This window comes from Apaloderma vittatum, unplaced genomic scaffold (assembly GCF_000703405.1).
Source record: "Apaloderma vittatum isolate BGI_N311 unplaced genomic scaffold, ASM70340v1 scaffold8431, whole genome shotgun sequence".
NCBI classification, from domain to species: Eukaryota; Metazoa; Chordata; class Aves; order Trogoniformes; family Trogonidae; genus Apaloderma; species Apaloderma vittatum.
The window spans coordinates 29,287-42,931 of record NW_009697324.1 but is presented as its reverse complement, the minus strand read 5'-3'; the positions used below and the strand labels follow the sequence as shown (position 1 = coordinate 42,931).

Below are 13,645 nucleotides of genomic sequence, written 5' to 3'. Positions count from 1 at the left end.
TGCTGAACTCTTGATGGGGCTTAGAAATTTCCCCATTTTTGTTAGTGCCAGCTGTGATTCAGAAGAATCCTACCTCATGTTTCTAAGTATCCACTAATACCACTGGAAGTTTCTAGTTTGCAGAAAACCCAGAAGGTCTGGGGGATAACTCATACTTCTGACACTGCAGAAGTCTCTGGCAGTTAGCTGTCACTGCCTGTGGACAGTCCTTTGTATTAACAGTCATCGTATTCCCACCTTTATTGGGAGAATTTCTTGTGCAGAGAGTCGAGAGTTGATTGTCAAAGACAGCTGTGAACCCCAGTCTTAGCTGAAGGAGCAGACATGCTCCAGAGCACTTGTACTAATGACAAATCCCTTCTTTTTGGGTTGCCTTTATCTAAGGAAAGCCTGACTTTCAGATGTCATTGAAGACTGCTCCTCTTTCTGCCCCTTATCTTCACTTTTCCATAGAAATCAGCCCTGCTTTTGGGAATAACAAGGAATACTTAAAATATATAGTCTTGCATGAGAAGGTACATCCAGCGGCTTTCTGTAGGCTTGCAGGAGCTCCCAGGTATGTGGCATCTTGAGCTAATAGCTCTGACAGTGTTTCTGAGCTCATCAGAAACTCTGAAATGTCCTGAATGTCAGCCTGAAGCCATCTAGGATGGGGCTGGGGGCCCTTGTGACATATGGAGGATGCTCCCCTGCTTTGGTGGTCATGGTCACATGCTCCTCACCTGACACCATGAGCAAAGGCCACCACTGCTGTGGCTGCTCGCTCTGGGCTGCCCATCCACCTCCCACCTGCCTGCCTGAGCACCTCTGATTTTTGCCTCTGCTCCTTTGCATGCAGGAAATAAGGCATATAGGAAGTGCACACAACCGGAGCGCGGTGCCCTTCACTGCTGCCACGGCTTCTGCCCCCAGAGTGATCACTGCTCAGTACAACAACCCAGCAGGCCTCTACTCCTCAGAGAACATCCAGACCTTCAACAGTGCGGTGGAGTCAAAGACGTCACTTGGGGCTCAGGAGCCTGCCAAGCCGTAAGTATCTTCCTTGCCTGCCCTCCCTGCCTGGGCTCCCAGGGGAAGGCTCCAGGAGGCGTGAATTCTCTGAGAGGGTACCGATTTGTTAACCTGGAAGAGCTCTCTTGCAGGACAAGGGAAGAATCGGAAGCTCGAGCGTGGCTGTGATTCCCAGGGGCAGGGCTCGGAGGAACGGGGAGCGTTTGACGAGGTGCAGAAATGAAATTAATGCTGTTGTGTTTCTTTGTTCAGCAGAGACCGACGCAGTTTCCATGTGCATTCAGCATGACATACCAGCCTACTGGTCTGAACAGGTGCCTGATAGCTTGTTACGAGCACTTTGTAAAGTTAGCGTTTTGTGCTGGCTTTGCGGGCAATGCTGGGCAGGAAGAATACCGGCTAGGGCAGGAAGCACACACATCCCTATTCCTGTCTGGCCTGGGATTCATAGACAGGCTCTGCATAAGTTTAGATCTATCTGTTTTTTGTTACTGAACCTTGTTTTTCACAGGAGATTTAAAAAGTAGCTGAAGCATTCATACATGTGTGAGCGGTTTTACATATGGGGTTCGAAAGTATCCCAACCGTAAAAAGGCCTGTTGAATTTTTGTTTTTGCATCTGAACCCCACCAAAGGTATTACTTTCTCCCAGCAGTCCAAAGGTCCTCTTTTTTCATTGGAAGCAATAAACCAGAAGCTATCTGAAATCGTTCTGGCTGCGTTGGTCAAGTTGCTTAACTGCCCTCTGTATAGTAGTATCAAACTGCCTGGAAGACTTTGGCCATTTTTACAACAAAAGCTTCAAGGCCAATGCTTTAGGTAATACTCGACTGATTTCCTGACTTGTGAGTGTGGAGACAAAAGTAACTTCAGCCTCTGCTTTTGCAGGGCACAAAGGCCTGAGATTGTGGTTTAACACAAGCCTGAAAACTTAGCCCTGACTGAAACTGACTTCTTGCACTGGCAGCACTGTCTGCAGCGTGGGCCATTCTAATCAGAGTTATGGTGCTGCAGCTGGCAGACAAGGTGACAGATGTTTGTTCATTTGCTTCTGGTGGACCTCAGTAGCCTCATTCAGGGGCTGAGCAAAAGCAGAGGAGGGACAAGGGAAATCTGACTTTGCATTAGCCTGACGGGACCATGTGGTGGTCATATACTACCTCGGGTCTAGTCTAGAGTCTTCTCCAAGTGAGAGCCCTCTCTGGAAGCCAGGTATATTTGGCTGGGAATTTGTGGGTGATCCCTTTTTCTTGAGGGCTCAGCAAAGAGATGAGTTTCTTCTAGTGTTGTGGCTCACTGTGCTCCTTTACCAGCAGGAAGGTCTGTTGCCTGCCATGCTGCTTGTGGAGTACAGGCATCTCTTTAATCTTTCCCTTGCTGAAACATAGCAAGTTGCAAAGTACTGCTGGGGGGACTGTGGATGAGACCTTCAATGTCAATACACTTTTGTTTATAGAGTCATCAAAGCCAAATGAGTTGCTGCTGGTTTTCAGTGAAATCCAAGGGCCTCAACCTGCCATTAAAAACCCACCGTGGTCTCCCCAGTGTACAAGGACAGGATGTGCAGGGTGTCCTTTCACAGTCTTCTAGCTGCCTTTAAATTCCTGGTGGTCAGTTTTGCTGAGTTACTTGTACTTGGCTGACCTTCCTCTGGGTTTACCTGGCATTTATCTGCATCCCCATCCTGCAACCAGGAGACACACAACCATGATCACCCCAGGAGTGTGCCCAGGATCAACCTGTCATTGCACAGGGTGACATGACACGGGGACCTCGTTCCATGCTCCATCCTTAGAGGGTGGGTGATGTAAATGCAGGGCTGTGGTACAGGCAGAAACAGCAACAAACATCTCCACTAGATTTGGTGCTGCAAAGCAGGTGGGGAGGGCGGGGAGAAGCCCCCATGCTGAGCACATCTCTTTTGGGGTTGGAGGTGACAGTGCCTCTCAGTAAGGCACCCAGGTTAGCCTTGGGAAGGGCAGCAGGGAAGGTGGCATTCCTTGGCTGGACAGCTGGGACCATGAATGTGTGCTCCTGTAGCTATTTCAAAGTGAAACCCCTGCTGCCATGTCTTCATTGTTTTTACGACCCCTGCATTTGCTCACCAGCAGAGCGACTGCATTTTAGTTTTTGTGTGGACGCACCTGAAGTGCAAGACCAGAGCCACAGCATTAGCCAGAAACCGTTAATGTGAAGTTGTGTATTCAAGAGTGTGTCCTTCAGACAGGACTCTGCAACTGCTTGTATCGCTTGGAGTATTTGTTTTAGTCCTGCATTAATTTATTCCTTCTTTCCTTTCTTCCTCCTCTGCATTTTCCTTTCAATTCCATGATGTAAAACCCAAACAAACCGCCAAACCAACACAACTCAAACTGCCCTTTTTTTTGCGTGGGCCCATAGCTGCCGGTCGCCGACAGGCGCCATGCAGGCTCCCCTTGCCTCCGTCTATAACCCTCTGCAGGCGCAAACCTCGGAGCCGCCACAGCGGAGGCCCAGCACCTCCTCCAGCCCCAGCCAAGTGCGAGTGGGGCCCGAGCAGCTGAAGCGCGTGGCCCAAGTCTGCCCCAACAGCCCCGTGGAAGTGGAGGTGCCAGGACTCAAAGTGCTGCATGTACAGTTCAATTCTCCCCTACAGCTCTATTCGCAGAGCAACATCATGGATTCCCTGCAGGGGCAGATCTCATCTGTTAGCCCTGCTTTCCCCAGGTAATCTGCCCGCTGCCTCTGCGGCCAGCTCAGCACATCCGTCCATCCGCATCTTGGTGTCCACGAGTGCCTCATCCCTGTCTGTGGCATTGGCCGGTCACAAGGAAACGGTGTTTCCAACATTAGTGCATGACTCTTCACAGGAGCTTTCTCTGCATTGTGTCTGTGTGCAACACCGTGGGAAGCACCAAAACATGATCTCAGCCCATCAGGGTGTCCATTGCCCCCTGTGTAGCCCACGCTTTCCTGGAAAAGCCACCTGCAGCAGATGGATTTGCTGGGGGCAGGAGAGTGATTTATCTTGAAAGCTCGTATTTCTCCTGCACTGAAACAATTGTCATTTTTGGTGACTGGAAGGTGCTCCCGCACGTGTTCTTGTGCTTTTGTTTCGTTAGCTGTGGGCTGGGCCATGGGCGTGTGCTAGGTGTGCCTCATTTCAGGCTGAAGCAGACATCATGGGTCTCCATCTTTGGCTGATAACACTCATGAGTTTGGAGCAGCCTGGGCAGGCACCAAGCACACAGAGGATCCAGTCTGTGTTCTTACCCCTGCCCACTTGTCTGCACAGGTTGCTGCTCTTGGGGCTGCCTCTCTGCCCAGAGAAGCAGAGGATGCTCATCATGCTCTGAGGTATGCAGGTTCTGTGGAGAGCTTCAGAATCAAAAGGCTTGGTTGCTCTTTGGTATTTGCTCTTTCTGAGAGTTGGAAACCAGCTGGCCCATCCCTCTAAATGACAGCCCACAGGATTCTACAGGGAGGATTTCAGTATTGAAACAGGTGAAGCATAAAGCGTATTTAGCCGTCTCTCAGGAGCGCTCCAGACAAGGCTGACTTGTTTCAGAAGTTCTGAACACTCAGCAAAGTTACCCCGCTATGTGACCAAGCATCTTGCAGCTGTGGATTTAAATTGTGCCAGGGCAGGCTCAGGTTAGATATTAGGAAGAATTTCTTTACTGAAAGGGTTGTCAGGCATTGGAACAGGCTGCCCAGCGAGGCGGTTGACTCATCGTCCCTGGAAGTGGTTAAGAGGTGGGTATTGCATTGGGGGACATAATTTAGTAGGTTGATAGGGCTGGCACAATGGCTGGACTCCACGATCTTCAAGGTCTTTTCCAGCTGATACTATTCTATGATTCTGTGTGACCTGTGGTCCAGGGAGGCAGTCAGTCCCATGGCCTTCATGGGACAGCGCGAAAGGGCACAGCCAAATCTCATTGCTCCCTGGCTGCTCACAGCCCCCTCCTGAGCTGAGCACCATGTGTTTCAAAGCGGAAAAGTTGGTGTTCCCACCCACAGACCCACACAGTCGAGGTTTGCCATGTGCCACCAGCCAAGAGATAACATGAGGCGCTGGATTTACTGCTGCTTTGTTACCCAGCTCAGTTATTTGCTGTCAGTCACTGCTCTGGCTTGTACTGTGCGTGCCAGGAGTGGTAACACTCTGCTGGCTGGCCGTGCTGGTCTGGGCAGCTGATAACGCTCACAAAGGAGCCCCAGGCATCAGCAATTGTCCCACTGCAAAAATTAGTGCCCCGAATACCAGGTCTCCCTGTGGCCCAGTTTTGAGATCCTGGTAAACTTTATGAAAAGCAGGAGCATAAAATAGTAAAATGACATTAGTGAAGATTAAGATGTACTTTTCCTGAAGACGCCGTGCCTTTATAGTTTTTATTACCATCTTCTTGCCAGTTTTCAAAGCTCAGTGATCCAGTGTTACTCAATCAGCACCGCAAGTTGCCTGTGGTAGAAGCGGTGAGATTGAGTAATGGTTGTGCAAATCTGAAATGCAGGGAAGATAGTTGGAGTCGTCCCCTACAGAGTTTCTGCACCAGGGAACTCCTGCGCATGGAAAAGGAGACCAGTTGCTGGCAACTGCTGCAGATAAAGTACCTGTGTGACAGGAGGTGCTGTAAATCAGCCGACATGTGGAGCCTCATTGCCCACAGGCACAATTCCTGTGCGTGTGGCCTTGTCTGTGGTCTTGTGCTTTTTCGTATTGTTTTTTCCTTTAAGCAGCACAGCTCTTTGCCCTGGCAGGTTGAGGTATTTCACTCTGCTGGTACAAATTCTAGGATTTGGGTGGGGGTTTTTTTATAGTCTTTTGAAAATATTGTATTTGCAAGTATATCTGTAGGGTGCATAGCTGAGAGAGCTGATCTGTATGTTTTGCACACTGGTACAATGCATGGTTGAAATGTGATGGCTTTGTTTGACTCTAGTGCTCTTTACTATGATTTAGCCTTTGCTTTTTTGAATGCATGTCAGTGAAACATTCTTAGTATGCAAACTGCAATGACAGGCTTCTTGACTAATGTTTTTGTGGGTGGATAGATTGGTGGGAGTATATGAGTTTATATAAGAACATGGATTCATGTGAGATAACCTAGAACATTATCTGTGGAGTAGAAGGCATATCGTTGTTTTGTTTTGGATGAGAGTCTTCAGTAAATGAGATTCAGACTTCAAGAGTTCAGCTGCTTGCAAGTCTACTGTGCTTCTTGCTCCACTGAAAATTACTAAAGATGGAAACATTTTATGGAATTCTTTTTATGGAAATAGCAATTTATAACACGTGCAATGATTTTACCTCTGATGCTTGAAGAGTTTATTATGTAGAGTAACTCCCAGATGACTCAATTGCAGATTGGCATGGAAAGTATGTACTTGCCTCATAAAGAAAAAGATTTTGCTCTGCAATTTAGTCTGAGCTTCAGGAGGTTTATATATTTTTTCAGGCAATCACAGGGTGCAGGGATGGTGAAACCTAATGGACCATTTACATTTATAAGGATGCATTATGTAACTGAGCTGTCGGAGGAGACTTGGCAGTTGTCTCGTTTTTCCAGAGGTATTTTATTCCAGCCATAGAATACAAGGCAGGCAAGAACCTCTTATTTAGCCCATTCCCTAGCCCAGCATTTTGTAAATTTAAACCATTGATTTAAATCAATCCCAGTGGATATTTGTCCACTCTTTTAAAATCCTTTAGTATGGAGGTTGCTTACCTGTCCACAGCAATGTCCTCTGGTATTTTCATTTGTTGGAAATCCTGAATATCTTCCTGCAGTTTTAAGCCTGTAGTTTATCCTGTACCTACTAGATATGGAGAACATCCTAGGTACTGCCTCCAGTCTCTTTTTTTTTTTTTTCCCTAAACACCCTTTTGGTGGCACAGTGACCACCCTTTCAGCCAGCCTGCACTGTGAGAAGCTGCCCCTGAAGCAGCTCGGGCTCTAGGCTGAGGATGCAAGTCCCTGGTGGGATGAGTGGCAGCAGCAACCCCTCGGGAGACAGCTGAAAGGTAGGCTTAGTCTTAGCAGCCAGAACCTCCTCTGTCCTTGGTCTGCTTGTTAACCCTAGTCAAATAATGTAAATAGGCTGTGACTCAGAGTCTACATCTGTAAAATAGAAATAATAACACTCACTTGAAAAAACTAAAATTATTGCCAATCAGAAGTTCTTCTTTTCAGTTAGATCCTACAGCTGTTACTTTGTGAAGGTGGCCTTTACAACCAGTTCACAGTGTACTTGCAAAGATTTGTTTTAATGGAATAAGCTTTACTTACTATGAGATTCACAGTGGTGTGAGGTGGCAGTCTGAGGTAGTTTATGCATGAAAGGCGCATGCATAGATCCTACAGATGCCATGTGGGATTCCCATCCCAGCACGTGAGTTCTTTACTTTCCTGTTAACAGAGCAGTGATTTCCCGGGCAGAAAGTTTTCACTCCTGGAGTATATAATAATAGCAAAGCAGGGGGAACACTTGAGGACTGGCCGGGGGCAGTCGGCAGAGCCCATGGGCAGTGGCATATGCGGACAGCCCGGTGTGCCGATTGCACCTGGGCTGCAGCTGTCGTGTGTGAGCGCATCCAGCACCTCCGTGTTTTATGGCGTCCTGTTGTGCGTTTGTTTTGCACACTCATTCTTCAGTCTTTTGCACAGTCACCCTTCATGCGCTGTGAAAATTTTGCTAGAGGGACTGCTTTAGTTTTCAGCTGTTTAACAAGTGTGTTCTCTGTTCTCTGTTCCTTCCTCAGTTTAGATCAGCAGAACCAGCCTCCAGGTGGCATTGTCATAGACAGACAATCTGAGGTTTACAAGATGCTCCAGGAGAATCAAGAGTCAAATGAGCCACCCAGGCAGTCTGCTTCATTCCTTGTGTTGCAAGAGATTTTGGAGTCAGAAGAGAAAGGTGAGCACTTAGTGCGTACCTACTCCGAGTGTACTCTTTCTGCCATTCCTGGGGCTGTGTACAGTATTTAAGAGTAATGTCTAAAAACTTTATTTTCCTTTTTTAGCTGTTGATTGTTCAAGGTAGCATGTGTAGGTGGTTTCTACAGAAACCTACAGACTCTTTCAGTAACTTTACTCCTAAATACTCTCTTGTTGATTAGTTTCAGTGTCTGTGAACCCGTATCATTGCTTATTCATTGAGTGCTGAAGAATTAACCCCTTACATTTAGTTGTAAAGAAGGAATTTAAAAAGTTGTGAAGATTCTTCTATACTTTTCTAATTTTTGCCCCTTTAAGATAACACTCACTGATTAGACACCATCTTTGATTGCTTCTTAGGTACCTTGAAAGGTACCACAAGGTAGTGCTCTTCACTGAGTTTTAAAGCTTCTCATCTCCATCCCTCTACACAAGAAAAAGGATCCACTTCTGAAGCTGAATGTAAAAATATGGAGGCTAGGTTATACTGAGCAGTTCTTAGCTTTTAACCTCTAAAACTTTGCTCTGCTTGACATTCTTGATCTGACATCTGGACTTGTGCAGTTTAGGGCTTTAGGTAGTTTAGGACTTTAAGGTTAAAAAAGCCAATTAACTTAGGTGGAGGAATCAAATTATACTTTCTTCTCCACTTGAATAAAATAAAATAAACAAATAAATAGGAGAAGAATTCCAAGAATTGCTTTTTTTTTTTTTTAAGCCTTAGGCCAGTTGAGACCTTGTCTTTTGTGTTAGTAGCCTTGCAGAGGTATCTTCAATGTCATCCAACAAAAGCCCATTGCTGAAATAGATATTCATCACAAAGGGAAACAGATCAGCCAAGTGCTGGTAGGTCTGAGGGATCTGTAAGGAAACAGCAAAATGAAGGAAATAAGGAAACAATAGGAAGAAAGAAACTGGCATCTTGGAGTTTTTAAATGCTCTTAAAATATCTACTTCAAAGCATCTTTTAAACATTGAGTGTTGGCAATTTGCCCTCAGGGTTCAGCTCCTGCATGGAAGGGACTGGAGTAGCCGGGACTTCTCACACAGCCGAGGTCCTCCCCTGTGCTTAGTAGTGCTGAAGAAGATAAGAAGCAAACGCCTCTCTGTTTTATCTTTCTTTGAAGATTTGCAGCATTATTGGGATTCTCTGGCACAAGGTTTGCCTGCCCGATCACAGGCCGGGATAGGCTTTGGCGTTACTCCACTGTGGGCTGATAATCACCCATGCAGAGCAGGGCCAGGAGGTTACGCAGCCCAAAAGGAATGTCTGTCCCTGAGGAGACAGTGCCCCTGCCTGCCGAGCTGCTCAGCCAGGCTCAAACACCACTGCTGCTGAGTCAGATCATGTCCGAGGGGATAAATAACACACTCGTTGGTCAATTCTCCCAGCCTGTCTTGAAGCCATGGCTGGTGAGTAGCAGTAGGGAACTATCTCCTCAGCTGAGACAAGTCCCCCCGGGCATCACTGACTGAGCTGACTTCAACCAGCTGAGACCCTGGCCTTAGACAGGGGGCTGTGTGGGGGCACTGGTGTGTGGAAGCACCGTGACTGGTCTGGGTTTGGAGCTGACCCTGCACTCAGAGGTGGAGGTTGTTTCACAGGGCCGAACAAGTTGTTTCCTGTGAGTATTAGATTAGACCGATGCCTTTAGAGAGATTTAAAAACGTGCTGTCACAGTTTTTGATGCTGTCAAAGTTTTTGATCTGAGCCAAGTGCTCTTTGAGGCAGAGGGAGTGAGCAGAAGTGCTAGGTAAGAGCCTGAAAAATGTGGTTCCTGCTGCTTCCGTGCCAGCGAGGATCGCTTGCAGTAACTCTGTTGCGGGCCAGCTGCTTCCTGCTGTGTCTGGAGGGTGTATGGGCTGTAGCCCCCTTTAAGGAACTTGTGCCTCTGGATCAGCATCTCTGCACAGAACTGGGTGCAAACCTCCTTGCTGAGGGCTGCTCCAGAGGCAAAGCAGCACGGCGTCACCTGCCCCAAGGGTGAGCAGTGGTCACAGGGAGGTGCAGTGGGCAGTTCCCCCATTTTTCCTTCAGCCCCTCAGTGATGCTGCCCGGGCTGTGATGTGTCCCTGACCTTGCTGGTGACCAGAGTGTGCTTTTAGAAGGTGTTGGTTTTTTTTAAACCATTGCAGTGTGCTCTTCTGACACTAGTCAGAAGGGTTTTATCGGTTTCCCTCTGTCTGAGGTGCCTCCCTCCGTTTCTGGTGAAACATCATGGGAGTTTCTACAGCCCTCCTTCCCTTGTTGCCTGGTGTTGAGCTTCTTGCAAAAGTCATATAGATAAGACTGGTCACATCAATCTTGTTGTTTTGCAAGAGGTTCCTTTTTCACTGCAGTATTTAAAGGCTTGCCTTGTGTCCCACATGTAGGATCCACTACTGTTGTAGGCATCCAGGTCAGCAGATACCGCTTGTGAAGGACCTGCAGGACATCCTTGCCCTAGAGAGGTTGCACTAGGGAGTTACCTGGAGCATGTTACACAGCTGCAGGAGAGCACAAGGTTAACTCGAATGTCCCAGGGCCTTGCAAGGAAAAGGAGTTCATTAACCAAATCTTCCAGGAGTCTTGCAGGAGTCAGCCCCATCATATACCAGACTTGAAAAGGATTTGACAGTCCTTCTGACTCTGCCAGCACACTCACCTCCTCTTTCTGAGCCCAGATCTGGCAATCAGCTTGACCCTGGGTTTGTAATCAGAACACAGCAAGCAGGTTCTGGTGCTGCCAAGGTTGGGGCTGAGGCTTCGCTTTGCTTTGTGTACCTATGCGTGTGAGACACATCAGCTGAATTCTGATGGGCTTTCAAGGTGACACGAGACTCTCATCTGACTGCCCACAATCTCAGGGCCTCGACTTTCCAGGGCCAGGTTCAGCTGTGTTCCTTCTCTCTTCCCCACACACCTCTAAATCCCTGCCCACTTTCTGTGCATGAATTCCTGCCTCAGAGCTGGGGTTAAAGACCATCACGCCTCTCTAGCAAAGCATCTACTGGGGAGGAATAGCCTAGAGCCACACAACTCACATGCTCTGAAGCACTTTCCTTCCACCCCCAGGAGACCCTACCAAACCATCTGGATTTAGGAGCGTCAAAGCTCCCACCACAAAGGTGGCCTCATCGATTGGAAATGCCCAGAAGCTGCCCATGTGTGACAAGTGTGGATCTGGCATTGTGTAAGTAAGCCTGTCCCTGGGTTTGCAGGCCAGGCATCCCACGTCTGTGTGACGGCCTGAGGCACTGCACCTGAAACATTTCACCTACCCACATCCAGTGCAACCAGGAGCAGGCTCAAGGCACATTTAGTCTCACCAGCTTTAACAGCACTAACTTTGCAGCTCCCCACAGTGACACAAGTGTTGAATTTCCCGCTGAGATCCACATCAGTGGAAACCAAAGCAAGTCCCGATGTGACAAACATCGAGATGGTTGTTGCTGCAGTGTTTCGCGTCCAGCCTGAAAACTTGTTACAGCACCCAGAAACAAAATTACCTTTCCATTCAGGGCCTATATATTTAGTGCTTGTCATGTCTTGGTGCTCCCAGACATGGAGTAGTGACTTGCCTTGATGGTCAAAGGCAATATGGGCCAGGAGAGCTGTGATCTGCTCCCTGCTCTGCTGTTAAGACCGTACACCTTCACTGTGTCTACACAGATATCATTTTTCTTGTCTTTATGTGGGCATGTCTGACTTCAGGACAGCAGGCACGGGGGTTCAATACAGAGCTGCTGCACCATAGCATGACAGCACGAGGGAACCCAACCCATGCCTTCAATTTGCTGTTCAGTTGCTCAACCACAAATTCTTCCCTACAACCTCCTTAGCTAAACAGTTGATGCCACCAGTCAAGTGCTGGTAGCCCACTTGCATCATCATGAAAGAATTCACTTTCCTCCCATGCTGCCCACCACAAGCTATCAATTTATTGCTGAGACCCACTGCACAGTGATGCATGGTCCTGACATGCCTGGAGCTCCAAGAACCAGCAGAGTCATTACAGAGGCCCTCCCTAGCCTGTAAAATACGAATCAGAGACAAATCCTACCATTAGCCTACCAGCTCAGTAGATCTGAAGAGAAGGCACAAGGCCATAAATAGCACTAAAAACTAATGAATTATGGAAAATATAGATGGCCACTGGAACAAAATGATAGTCCTGGCAAATTGTTGTGTTGCTGCTGGTGGTAGTTTACAGGTTGCTCTGTAGTTTTCCTCATCATCTGCTGTGCTAAACCGTGAAGTTTTCTAGGAAGAGCTGACCCACATTTGGGTGAATCCGTTCACTTGCAGCTTCCAAGTAGCAGCGTCAGAGATCAGAACCAGGAATTGGTCTCTGTGCTTCTCCCACACGTAGCTGGCATGTCGGTCCCTAGCAAAAGCGCAGTGGCTGTAAAGCCTCCATCCTCCTCAGCTAGTGGTGGGCAGTCAGTTCTGGATTTGTTTTGCAGTCTGGCTGTTTTGGAGCTGGATTTAGCTCCTCCAGATGGCCAAGCTGTTGCCTGCCAGTTGATCCTGGGCATTTGAAAGCTGTTGCGTTGTCTCCAGCCATCAGCTAAAGATGTCATCACAGTGATTTTGGCACCACAGGTGATAGGACTGTCCCTGTAAAACTTAAAGCAGGCCAGTGCTAGCAAACACTTCCCAGAGAAGGGCTCCCATGCCAGCACATTTTGAGCTAAAAGTGCTGCCTGACAAGAGGTAGGCCCTATACTTTGACTTACCAGGCACAGGAGAAAAATTATTCACCTTCAGCACTGGTGTGGGTCTGGCCTGGGTGGGAGGTGGCTGGGAAGGAGGGAGGCAGTGGTGGGCATCTGGCACTGAGAGGTGCTCGTTCATTCCCCAGAGGGGTGTTTGTGAAGATCCGGGACAAGCAGCGTCACCCCGAGTGCTACGTGTGCAGTGACTGCGGCACCAACCTCAAGCAGAAAGGACACTTCTTTGTGGAAGACCAAATCTACTGCGAGAAGCATGCCCGGGAGCGGGTGATTCCCCCGGAAGGCTATGAGGTGGTCACCGTCTTCCCGAAGTAAAGCCTGCTGCTCACAAAGCCAGTGTGGATGGTTTCTCCTCAGCTGCTTTTCCTTGGAAAGCATCGTCCCTGTCTCCCTGGCTGAATCGTGTTTGCAATAAGGAATGCTAGACATGGCTTTGAACCTCCTTGCCATTATTAATCCTCCATCTGTTCACATGAGATGTCACTACATTATTTTTGTCTCCTCTTTCACTGTTTTTTTTTGTGATGGGTTTTTTCTCTTTTTTTTTTAAAACACAGAATTATTTTTTCCCATCCTTTGTGCTGTCAGTTGTACAGGAAAAATCAGAAGCCAAAGTCAGATTACAACTGGTCTGTGTCCCAGTTATTTGCCTTCTGTCTGCATTCAATAAAAGAGTGAATCCACGAGGCAGATGTGTCTGCTTTCTCCCAGTATCCCTCTGCACTGGACTGGGGTTCCCAGGGCAGCAGCAGAGGTGCCCAGCGCATGGCTCTTTACCCTGGAGAACAGTGGGTGGGCATTACAAAATTGAGCCAAACTAGTCCAGCGTGCTGCCTGGCTGCTGGCACCCAGCAAGGGTGGGCACAGCCAAACCACAGACCGAAGCTGGTCCCCAGTGCAAGGCAGCTGGGACCTGCCTCTAGAATGGCATAATGGGACTGCGCTGCAGTGCATGCCCTCACCACATCACCTAGGTGTCCTTCCACCCCCACCATGGG

General features: G+C 48.1%; 1 protein-coding gene across 1 annotated transcript in view; it reads left to right on the top strand.

Moving 5' to 3' along the window:
• The window catches only part of PDLIM1 (PDZ and LIM domain 1), a 32,092-nt gene extending 18,959 nt beyond the window's left edge, over positions 1-13,133 (top strand). The window contains exons 3-6 of the mRNA XM_009877593.1: positions 839-1,029; positions 7,757-7,911; positions 10,987-11,104; positions 12,776-13,133. Of these exons, the coding sequence (XP_009875895.1) occupies positions 839-1,029; positions 7,757-7,911; positions 10,987-11,104; positions 12,776-12,962 (651 nt within the window). The 3' untranslated portion in view covers positions 12,963-13,133. The remainder of the gene's footprint in view (positions 1-838; positions 1,030-7,756; positions 7,912-10,986; positions 11,105-12,775) is intronic.
• The last annotated feature ends 512 nt before the right edge of the window (positions 13,134-13,645 follow it).